We start from the raw sequence: 12,412 nt of genomic DNA on the forward strand, positions 1-12,412 counted from the left end.
GGTATGGCTGACGTGGCCCCAAGGGGGTACGAAACAAAGTTGCACGAAGAGGGTGTTTTAGAGAGCGAGAGAGAGATTGAATATGGGTGAACAAGCGACCTTAAAGGGTGCTAGTCAACGTTCTATAATTTTGACGTGCCACCATTTGATTTGATGGGCGGAGATCGCGAGTTCCTTCAAGAACACTCGACTTGTTCTACTTTGTGTGTCTAGATGGCGTTAAATCAAGCTTGAAAGTTGATGAAGCCTATACTTTAGTCAACCCGACGGATCCAATTACCGAGCCGTTTGGCCTTTGCTGATCTCTCTCTCTCTCGCTTGCTCGGTTTCCCTCCACGAGCTTAGAAAAGTCTACATAAAGAATTGGTCAGCGTCCTGAACGAATTAAACTATCTTCTCAAGCCTATCCATCGAAAGGCTTCAGTCGAAGTGTCTTCACCCAATTGGCAACTAGCGAGACTAATGAGCATTCTCTCTTCTGGACCATGTTCGTTCTGTCTGTTTGTCAATTTTCTGGCTAAGCCTTATCCGCTGACTTGACGAGAGAGGTGGTAAAGCAAAACCCAACGGGTTTTTCTACAGCATTTCGAGTCGGGTCAAGCACACCCCTCTAGTGTTTTAGGTTGGGGTATCATGGAAACTAAACCCGACCCGACCCGACCCGTTAGGAGACGACGATCCTTGTGCTAGTGCATCTTCCTTGAAAAGTGAGGACTCCGGTCGGTCGTGTGAAAGGTGAATCAGGCAGCTGCTGTTTGGGACCGATGGCTTCAAGAGTGGGGAAGTCACTTCAGCCCAGCAACGTAGCCATCTCCAAGGCCCTATTCTGCCCTTTTTACAAAGCTGGCCTGCGACCTGAAATTAGCTCCGACAAGCATCCAAATCCAACAGACCATCAGGCAGATGAGTAGGTTTTTTAAGAAAAAGTAGGAAGATGTTTACACAAAAGGGTGTTTTCATTAAAGACTCGATACAAAGAACAGGCTTCACAGTACTACTAACAAAGATAAGAGACTAAACCAGCCACACCGCGGTGCCCTCATAATTTACTATGCTTGACAGGTCCCATTCCCTTTGCCTTGGCCCTCAGCAAATGTTTCTGTACCTTTCCCGTGGCCGTTTTCGGCAACGGCCCGAAGACAACGGACTTTGGAACCCAATAAGCCGGCATTTTCTCCCTGCTGAAGTTCATTATATCCTGTGCTAGTCGCCGCTCATCAGATTTATCCACTCCCGGCTTCGGAGTCACAAAAGCGCAAGGAGACTCTCCCCATCGCTCATCAGGCCTTGCGACCACGGATACCTCTAAAATTGCTGGATGCGTGTATAGAATGTTCTCGACCTCTACGCTACTTATGTTTTCGGCTCCGGAGATGATGATGTCCTTTGACCTGTCCTTGATTTCAATATATCCATCCGGATGTTTCACACCAAGATCTCCAGAATGGAACCACCCCCCTGCAAAAGTCTCCTTGTTGGCTTTCGGGTTCTTTAAGTAGCCTTTCATAACGGCGTTGCCCCGCATCACTAACTCTCCTATGGTTTTACCGTCAGCAGGAACAGGCTTCATGTCTTGAGTGCTCACAACATCAAAACCTTCTAAAGCTATGTAACGAACGCCTTGGCGTGCATTGAGGCGGGCTTGCTGTTCTGGAGGCAGCGAATCCCATTCGGGCTTCCATGCACAGATTGTCGAAGGACCATAAGTTTCAGACAGCCCATATGTGTGCGCAACACGGAAGCCTTTCTGGGACATTCCAAAGAGAACAGAAGGTGGTGGGGCGGCACCAGCTGTCATTACATGAACGGTGTGAGGGAGAGGGAGTATGGTTTCTTCAGGTGCGGCATTGACTATGGTGTTCAAAACCACAGGAGCAGCACAGAAGTGAGTCACACCATATTTGGCGATAGCCGAATACACTGCCTTAGCTGTTACCTGAGGAGAAGAAAGCACGTGATAAAAGGTTAATATGTTAAGCAAGCTAGTAGTTTTGATATCAAACGAAGTCCGTTTACTCACGTATTAGCCCATTCAGTAACTTGGTTAAAGCGGCATTGACTCATACACGGTTGAAGATTTGACACTTTTTGAGCTGAATTTTTTAGCTTCAGAAAGCAACTATTCCATCCATAACTAAGATTTCAATAGCATGACAGGGAATAAGCTTGTGGATAAAGAAGTACAGACAAACAAACATATTGACGAGAGAGGACAATTACCCCCATTGGTTTTGTGCAAAATATTAGCGCGTTTCCATTAGAAGGGGTTTACAAAACTAGAGTAGTTGGAACAATTAGTCCTTGTAGTAAGCATAAATGAAGCAATTCCTTCTGTTATGCTTTAAACGATATCATTAGGCAGCAAACTGTCTTCCAAATTTGTGGAAAAACAGCATTTTCTGAACCTTAAATATTACCTGTCTAAGGCATATGCTAGTTCCACAAAGAGCTGCCATTGCCCAGGTGAAACACCAACCATTACAATGAAACATAGGCAAAGTCCACAAGTAAATGGCTCCTTCATTCATTCCCCAGACAAGAGGGCTACTTAAAGACATGAGATATGCTCCTCGATGACTTAAAACAACTCCCTTGGGACTGGCAGTTGTACCAGAAGTGTAACCGAGAGTAATACTCTGCCACTCGTCTTCCGGTGGTTGCCAAGCAAACTCTGGATCTCCGGTTTCCAAAAAATTCTCATATTCAATTGCCCCTTTTCCTACAGCATGCTTAAGTGTTCTTGGGTCACAGCTTTCGTCAGCTATAACAATTAGAAGCGGAGGCTTATAATTTTTCTCACTCTTCTCCGCTAATATATTAAGAGCTTCCTCAGCCAAAAGGAAGAACTCTTGGTCCACCATTACGACTGCAGCAGACGAATGGCCGAGAAGAAAAGCAACTGCCGGTGCATTCAGACGTATATTGACACAATTTACTACAGCTCCAGACATCGGTACTCCGAAATGAGCTTCAAATATGGCAGGGACATTCGGCGCAATCACCGCGACCTGCAGAGCGACACCCAGACAGCTAAAAAAACGAGCAGCAAGCATAGAAGAAGACACAAAGAATCACGATGCACGCGTGGAATTATGATGGAAAGTATAGCAAGCAAAGCGGATTTTGAACAAATTTTCAAACTATCAACTGGGGAAAAACAAAAGCTGATTGCATCCAAACAATGTCCTGCTGCATCACAAGGAAATGACAAGTTAACATTCGGCAAAATTGGTGTCGTGAAAACACCACTACTTCAACTCCATGTATCTAAGCTTGATTCAGTTCCGACTTCCTGGTTTAACAATCGCCACTCACAAATATAAAAGTATCAGCTTCCGCTTCCCGGTACTCAGCTTCCATCTCAGCTCACACAGTGACTTTGCATTTATTCAAACCTTCCGAGTCTTTTAAAGATTAAGAAAAACAGATCCTATGGATACTATCGCCATTATCAAAGTCAACCAACCATCACTAAAGGAATGAGCATCAGAATCTCCATCAGCAACTCGCATCAAACCAAGAGAACTTCACACCAGTTCTCAAATCAGGGGAATCAAAGACCTCGAATCACATGGGCAACGCTAATACAGTATCTATCAGTCGATTCCTACTCGAATTAAAAACGAAATAAACAAATCAAAAAAGCGTCCTTGCACCTTTACCCAAAAGAGAAAGGACGCGTATCTCGATTTCCAATCTCATATATCAACCTCCAGGAGCTCACAAGCATTCTACATACCCAGAAGTCGAACTAACCCATTGTCGTCGTCGTCATCGCCGCCAGAAACATGGGAATGAGAACAGAATACTAGTGCAGAGAAGGAGATGCCGTACCGTGGTACCGGCGCCGATGGAGCGCCTGGAGAGCGCGGAGGCCAATCGGCGGCACCGCTGATACGTCTGGAGCCAGGTGAAGGTGACCGACCCGTGGACCAACGATCGCCGGCTCGGGTGGACCGTCGCGGCCCGCTCGAGGAACCACAGCGGCGTCAGAGCCGTGTAGTTGGCTTCGTTCTTCGGCAGATCGTCTATGTCTCTCACCATCGTGCCCCTCTATCTCTCTCTCTCTCTCGGTGTGTGTGAGTCAGAGACTCTGCTGGAACACGACACAGGCGATTCATTTTCCTGCCTTATTTATAGGGAGGGATAAAGCCACCAAAATCTCCGAGAGATGAAGAGGATGAACGGCCGCAACCGGAACCCGACACGAATATTTAACGTAAAAAAATACGAACTCCACATGGCCGGGACTCATAGATTTTACATTAATAATAATAATAAATAAATAAATAAATAAATAAATAAAAATAAAAGTTCGTGACGATATTAAAAATATTTTAAAAACAACGAAAAACATCCCTCCGAGCTACTCAGGAAGGCAAGGTTATATGTTCATAATCGCCGGTTGCTCGCAAACTATTTTAAGACAGTTTTATCCGTACACGTCAAATGCCTGAATTTAATCCACTCATCCGGCTTGTAAGAAGCTTTATTTCTTTTCGAGCAGCATAATTTTGCACGTTGTGCTCCTGAATTGAAGGAGGAACAAAAAGGAAAATTGAGAGTAATATTCATCCCAATTTTCCTTTTTGCACGAAAGAGATGAATATATATATATATATATATATATATATATATATAAGAAAATTAAGACGAATATTCACCTCTTTTGAGCATAAAAAGGTAATATTCATCTCAATTTTCTTTTTTGTTCCTCTTTCAATTAAGGAGCCCGACGAGCAAAATTTTGCATATATATAAAAAAGATTAAAATTCGGATGCTTTTTTCATAAAAAGAAAAAGAAAAGAGAGTACAAATAAGAGTTGGACAGCCACAAGTAGAGACGTGTCGAATGAACGTACAATTTAGGCAGGGGCATGAGTTATGTGCAGGGGTAATTTACGAATTTTCCTAAGATAACCTTAAAAAATTGTAGATGCTATACAATAAGTCTTTTAATGTATGTAGACATGAATCTTTTGAATTGACGTGCAAATTGTTGATTCATTATGTCTAGAAACATATGGGTGTTGGTATGGTATCTAATGGAATAGAATCCAAATGATGTGCACATGGGAATTAAAAAGGGACAAATGTTTGTCAATCGGGCATCGACGGACGGGAGTGTTGTGGATTAAGGGCACTTAGAAGGAGTTCGAGCACTGACGACATCAAGTGCGAAAACAATTTCTTATTTACAATGTTCGCCCAAATTTCAACTCGAATTTTATTTCACTCGCTTAAAACAGTAACATGGGCTTATGTTGTTCTACAACAACAATAACGCTCCATGAGATCTTCCTCAAAGAGCATGTTATTTGTAAAGTAAGGTCCAATGCTTCGTTGCCATGCCTTATGTATCATAGGATGGACGATAGCTTATGAAATTTCGTGGGTCCTCCATCAATCAATCTAGACTCTCCCGCCATGCCACCATGTCAAATTTTTAACGAACTAATTGTCGGCCGTTCGATAAGTTCAAACTTATAGATGAACGCGTGAATTCACATTTAAATGTCTTGGAGCTTATTTTTGTAATTAACTACATGTGTCTTTTGTCCCCAATTGCTTGTGTTCAATTATTTGTTACAAATCCGTGGGTTCACTCCTTGAAGACAAATAAAACCAAAAGTTAGATAATCATTATTCTAATTCAATTAGAGTAGGATTACAAATTTCTTTTCTCATCCTAAGTGAAAGTTACAAGGAGGAATCCAAAATCAAATCGTCTTACACTAAGTTTTGATTCCTTGTGCTGTGAACCAAATCATGGGTTCAAAAAAGGTGCAGGTCCCAACCTTTGGATCCGCACTTTTGTCAAGGGAAAAAAAGATCATTTGAAATAGATTAAATCTTTTTATTGCAGAGGAAAGATATTAATATGATAATTTGTAATGTCAATTTAGGTTAGTGAAATCACGACGTAATGAATTTTCGATACTTTCAAATCTGCCTTTGCCAGGATGCCAGCTAGTGGCAGAAATGACTCATGTGATAACGACCGTGAACTATTTCCATCCCCAAAAAGGGAAAAAAAAAGAAACAATTGTTTTGATTTTATTTGCGTTTGTCATTGCCATTTTGTCTGTCTATCTACTTATATAAAAGGAATAATGGCTTAAATGGTCTTCAAATTTTAACCAAAGGTGTAATATGATATCTAAACTTTTAATTTATTCAATATAGCATTTGAACTTTACTCAATGTGCAATATGATCCATGAACTTTCAATTTATTCAATGTGATCCTTGAACATTCAATTTGTTCAATGTGGTCATTGAATTTTTTGTACATGTTCAATATACTCCCTAAACTATATGAAAGTATTCAATGTTGTTATTCCAGTAATTCAAGTTCGGGTATAACATTGAATACTTTTATATGATCTAGGAACTAAATTGAACATGTACCAAAAGTTCATAGACCACATCGAACAAATTGAAATTTCAAGGACCTCCTTTTAGATTGGGCTAAGTACAGGGGCCATATTAAACAAACTAAAAATTTAGGGACCGTATTGAAAATTGGGCTAAAATTGAAGAACCATTTGAGTCATTTTTTCCGTATAAAGTTCACTATATTCTCTAGCAATGGCGGTTGTCGTGGACCTTGGAGAGGAGACTTATTGCATCCTTTTTGGTAAGTAAGTATTTCAATTATCATATCTTACTTTTGTAAGTTGAAGAAAAATAAAAGTAAATGTATGAGCTGTTATCGATCAATCAAACTATATCCATACTATTCACGAAGCCCAACTTTCAGATTCGGTGTCCACTTTTCATAGAAGCCGAAGCGATCTTATCTCATCTCAATATAGAAAAAGTGAAAGACAACACTATCTATGGTTCATTAGTAACCGAGATCCGATATATCCCGGCAACTATCAACGAAAAGTCTCTACTGCGTTTTGAAGATGACAAAATATACGAGAAACACCGACTGACATTTGTAATTGAGTGTCTAGGACCTTGGCCTCCACAAAAGGTGACCAAGACAAGGGACATGAAACATGCCGATGACCAGAGAGGCCTTGCAAATGTCTGAACATCTTACTTCTTGCGAGATATGCTGATATTCATCATGACATTGCGGATGGTGAGTAAATTAGAGGGTGTTGTGATTGTCAAGCAGTTTGGATGGACCAATAGAAGACACGAAGACAAGAATCAACGAGTGAAATTTACAAATGGTGAACATACTGGAGGACGTGTGATTGTCGACGAGTCCGGACGGAACAAGGAAGGGCTAAACAGCCTACATAACATAAGGACGCCAATGTGCTTGGAGGTGCTAAATGTAGAAGAGAAAGAGTACAAGATCCATAATCTTTGTCAATTTGATCTGAATTCTAAGTCCAATGTTTGAAATCCACAAATGGCAGACCGGAGGAGATTAGAACATTTTTACCATGTTTGGGCACGCAAAGGAGGATAACCGTATGGCCACCAGGACCACTTCCTTTTAAATGTTTCCTTCAGGACCACGTGCTTTAAAATGGATCCCTTTTCGCGTGTCGTCTTTGACGTCGCATGAGACAAGATGATATCTACGAGCGAGGTCTCCTCCTTCCTTTGAGGTGTCGTTTTCGAGCGACTCCTAGATCTATAGCTAGTTCTATTCTAAATTTAGACACCTCGGGCCGAAATTGGGAGTCTATTATGTTGAAAAAAATATAACGAAGAAATGGAATCAGATTTTAAGGCGCGATAATACTGTCTTTAAAGAATTACTTGCCCCAGGACATTGCTAATGGTTAACAGCAAAAATCCTCCAGAATACAACAGAGTTTCAACTGAGAATATTAGATAGCAATTTTCATATTTCTCTAAGAACTCTCAACTGGAAACAATTGGAAAAGAAAGTTGTATCTCTTTGAAAAGAAATGAGAATGAAATTTGTTCTCCGAACACTAAACAGAACGTAATGTATATATATTAGCGAAGAGAACACGACTCTTCATACCCAAAATTGGTTAATATTGGCACCTCCTCATGTCCAAATTCGATTCATTCTGACACACTCGGGAAAAAAAATTATTGATTAGTGTTAATTATGAAAGCACAAGCTTGCAAAGTGCGCCTCATAATCGCCCATCCGCACTAAGCACTCGGGTATAATGGGATGTAGCTCCCTTGCCCATTTTTTTATTTGAAAGACTATAATGGCCTTTCACCGATAAAGTGTTTAACAGCTTCCCCTTTTTCCTACGTGGGATAAGGAAAATGCACTATTTTGTTTGTTTTACAATCTAACATTAACATCTTATATCTTCTCATTTTGTGGCACGTTATAATTATTATTGTTAAAAGTTCTGGTACTTTTGCTAAGCAAGATCACACTTTCCGACTCTTGGAATTGATCTTATAAATCGTCTTGCTCTCCGAAGACATATCGTATACACTCGACCTCCTAGCCTTTTGCCTCTTTGGTCGGCTCGCTCCCTATCTTACAGTCACAACATTTTTGGAATTGGATATACTTATAATTATAGATGTTTCGGGAAAATTACTAAAAAAATCATAAACCTATTGCAAGTGTGTCAATTCAATCCTAAACCTTTTTCTTCTTAAGAGTTCAGTCTTAAACCTTTTGCATTTGTGCTTATTCAATCTTTCTAGCCAAAATTGTCCTGAATTTACTGATGTGACCAAAAAATTTTTAATAATATTATAATATTTTTTCTAATGTTCCATTTTATTTTTCCTTTTTTTCTTTTCTTTCTCTTTCTCTTTTTCTATTCTTCTTCCTCTGGCCAACCGCTGAGCCCAACTGCAGACCAAAGGCTAGGGCCGGCCTCGTCGTCGTAGGGCAAAGTGGAGCCTTGCCCGGCCATGGCAAGGTGCGTCAACCCTCACCGATGGCCGGCGGGGGTGAGCTTTACCGGCCCTCGCCTCTCGCCGATCATTGAGCTTGGCGGTCGGCTAGAGGGAGAAGCATAAAAAAAAACAAAGAGAAAGAAAATAAAACAATTTAAAAATAATAAAATATTATTAAAATTTGGCCACTTCAAGACCAGTCGCGCTACTTCAACAAATTTCTTTCAGAATTTGCCGAAACGATGGCATTGACATATATGTAAAAGGTTTATGATTGAATTGGCAAAAAAAAATTAAGACTGAATTGATATAATTGTAATAGGTTTATGACTTTTTTGATAATTTTTCCTGGATGATTCGCATAGCGTTTAATCAGTTAGATAAATATAGAGGTCGAATATATTTCCCCTTATTGGAGAAAAAAAGGAGTGGGATTTGAGCGTTCTTAGAACATACGAAGATAAATCTAAATTCAAATGGAAAGAATTCATACTAGCAATGCCTCTCCAAGTTGTGTAATATAATTTGAGATTGTGAACCCAGAATTTCGGCCTATGGGCCGTTTAGCCGAAAGATCCAAGTATGCCCCCTATCTCTTTCTCTCTCCGCGCGAAGCCTCATACGCATTTTGTCAAACACTTGACATGCTACCAAAATTCACAATGGTGGATAGTTTGTATTTGTGGAAGCGGAGTAATTAGTAGAAGATGCTATAGCATCTCAGAAAACTACATAGTGGATTTCGCCCTCGCATTTGAGCTGCTAGAGTTAAGAGAAAGTGGATAAGCGAGTGCAAAGATCTAGGGGTGAGAAAACTGGACCGGACCGGCCTGGTTGGTCCCGTCCTTGAGGGCTACCCTCGCTGCTGCAACTATTACTTTCCTTTTTTCTTTTTTTTTTTTTTTAGATTATTTTTCTATGTAAATTTAATTTTAAAGTTTAAAAGTTCACGAGGCTTGATTATTTAAAAAAAAATGCCACGCAATTAATAAAAATGCCACGTGTCTTGTTTGGCCGTAATTGTCACTTAAGTTATCGTTTTTTTTTCCTCCGATTTGGCATTTAAGTGATAAAAAAAATATTAGCACCAAAGTGAGTGCCATACATAAATATTTATATTCCACGTGTCCTTTTACCCATAAAAAAAACTATTTCAGTATATGCAAGATCTTTCTTTGGCACAAGTGCAGGCGTTTATCCTCACTTTTTAAATTCACATCAATAATTTTCTGCTGAAAATCATCTAAACCCCGTCTCAAATGAAGTATGCGTAGAGCTCGTGCGAAGGAACTAGTCATTATAAAGCAAATTTTCAAATTCGGTATCCACCCTCCAAAAATCCATGATGTACTCGTCAATGGTCTATTGTCCTTTGAAGGCAAGAAAATGTATTATGAAAATTGAGCAATCGTACTTTTGGGATCTTATTAGTATGACAGTCTTTGGGTGATTGTGAGTGTAACAGCATATTGTGGGCTACAAATTATTGAAGGAGTGGACTCCACAACAATCACTAATTATTTGCTATTTATTCTTTGTGGCCTATAATAGACGGTTAATCTCACAGTGAATTAAGAACGGTTACATAGTAGTATTAAGGATGACTTTGCTAGAATAACAGTTTTTAGGTGACTATAAGAATAACAGTATGTTGTGAGCCATAAAATCATAAAAGAGTGGACCCCATATTAATTTTTAATCAGTTGTTGTTTGTTTTTGGCTCGCATTTTTTCCACTCCCTTATGGCTTTTTCCACTCTAATGGCTTTGGCGTTCCTTTTTTATGTGTTGACCATCATATTCTTTGTATGGCCACCACTTCTGATACAAATTTAAATGCTTCCTTTCTTATTTATTATTTTGTCAACTCGATTCTTCTCCTTCTTTTTTTCTTACGAGTTCCACTTTCCTCCTCCTCCTTCTTCTTCCTTTCCACGCCATCGTGTCTCTAGTCTCTCCCTCGCAAGCCAAGCCATTCACTCTGTATGGCTCGCACTCCTTCTTCTTCCGGAAACTCCAACGTCATTTATTATCTATGATGCCAATCCCGTCATTCTCCACACTTCCGCCGCAAAGAAGCGATACTTCTCAATATTACCTTCCATGGTAGTAAGAGAAAAGAAAAAAATAAAAATGGGAAGAGAGAGAAGTGGTGCTTCACAAAGAGCCTGCGCGGAGAAAAGGGGCTCACTGGGGAGGTCACCGGCGAGCCTAATGTTGGTGCCGGCAAAAATGTGGAGGACGACGAGATGGGCATTATAGATAATAAACAAAGGGTGTCGATGTTTCCGGAAGAAGGAGTGAGAGGCGTATAGTGTTGAAATTGTTGTCCCACATTGCTTGATAATAGGTTATATATGCTCTTTATACTCATGTGGTCTTCCTACACCCATTAGCTTAAGCTTTTGGATTAGACTTTCTAACATGTTATCAGAGCCAATATTGTCCCAATTGCGAATGTGCCTCCACTTCCCATTAGTCAAATTCCATGTGCCTCATAAAAGAGTTGACAAAATAATAAATAAGAAAGGAAGAAAATAAATTTGTACTACTAGGCCATACAAAAAAAGGAGTGAAAAAGCATGAGCATGAGCTTTATTTTTTTGTGCCCCAAATTAGACTGTTAACATAATAGTCACCAAAGATTATTTTATAAATAAGGGAAATGCTATCCATACATTATCATCGCCTGTTTTGCAAAAAGTACTCATTAATTTGGAGATCGTGTGATCAGAAATATCTTGCAGGAATGTCAGACTTTTCCTATTAAGAACAGTCACATAAATACTTATCATACGTTTAATAACAAAGAATCGCGAGATACTAGTATCAATTGCTTTGGAGGGAATACGGGTGATTTCTGTTAAGCAATTTCTTGTTTTTTTTTTTTTTTTGTGGTAAGGTAAGTGTGTATTGGACTTTTCAAAAGGCTAGGTATAAGAAAGAAAATCGGACACAAAAAACCAAGAACCATGGGTAGCACCATGAGTGCCAGAGATGGTTCAAGGGTGAACCGGTTGCAAAATACATAGGAACATGAAGGCCGCATCAGCCCATAGCACGCAACAAAAATAAGAAAGGAAAAGGCTAAACATGTAGCCCAAATAGAGGGAAAAACTACGGAATAATGGAACAAAGTGCTGAGGTACAAGAGAACTCAAGACACCTAGGAACATGATGTGTCGAGCATCAGCAAAATAGCAGCCTCCAATAGTGGAAGTTGGAGTCGACCAGCAGGTAGATATGATGGTAGCTTGTAACCCAAAAGAAGCCAGCATCAGTAGCACGAAATATCGTCCAAGAATGGAGAGGAATGCAACAGCCATAAAGTCCAGAAGAGACAGCATTAGAGCAATTTCTTGTTATTAACCTTAAAGTCTCAAAGATTGCTCTCAATTGCTTTGGAGGGAATACGGGTGATTTCTGTTAAGCAATTTCTTGTTATTAACCTTAAAGTCTCAAAGATTGCTCTTTCTGTCGTACCATTTGGTCAAATTTTATTTCATTAAACTTATAATCTCGAGCAATCGTAATTTAAACTTTTATTGATACTTTATTCTTTAAGAGTACAAAATGGATAGCGGAGTGGTTGAGTT

General features: G+C 39.8%; 1 protein-coding gene across 1 annotated transcript; it reads right to left on the reverse strand.

The window, feature by feature from the left end:
- Positions 1-883: 883 nt before the first annotated feature.
- On the reverse strand, positions 884-4,116 carry LOC115739063 (acetate--CoA ligase CCL3-like). Its single transcript, XM_030671924.2, has 3 exons — positions 3,835-4,116; positions 2,418-3,008; positions 884-1,936 (listed from the first exon to the last, which is right to left on the reverse strand). Exons 1-3 carry the CDS (start codon positions 4,042-4,044, stop codon positions 1,040-1,042), a joined length of 1,698 nt encoding a protein of 565 aa, XP_030527784.1. The 5' UTR covers positions 4,045-4,116; the 3' UTR covers positions 884-1,039.
- Positions 4,117-12,412: the final 8,296 nt, after the last annotated feature.

Source organism: Rhodamnia argentea, chromosome 10 (genome assembly GCF_020921035.1).
Source record: "Rhodamnia argentea isolate NSW1041297 chromosome 10, ASM2092103v1, whole genome shotgun sequence".
Lineage (NCBI taxonomy): Eukaryota > Viridiplantae > Streptophyta > Magnoliopsida > Myrtales > Myrtaceae > Rhodamnia > Rhodamnia argentea.

Excerpts from the sequence above, each read along its gene's own strand:
- LOC115739063 (XM_030671924.2), bottom strand. The coding sequence starts at position 4,044 with ATGGTGAGAGACATAGACGATCTGCCGAAGAACGAAGCCAACTACACG. Across the intron at positions 3,009-3,834 it reads CCATCGGCGCCGGTACCACG|GTCGCGGTGATTGCGCCGAA; the intron begins GTACGGCATCTC and ends GTCGCTCTGCAG. Across the intron at positions 1,937-2,417 it reads CTAGCATATGCCTTAGACAG|GTAACAGCTAAGGCAGTGTA; the intron begins GTAATATTTAAG and ends TCTTCTCCTCAG.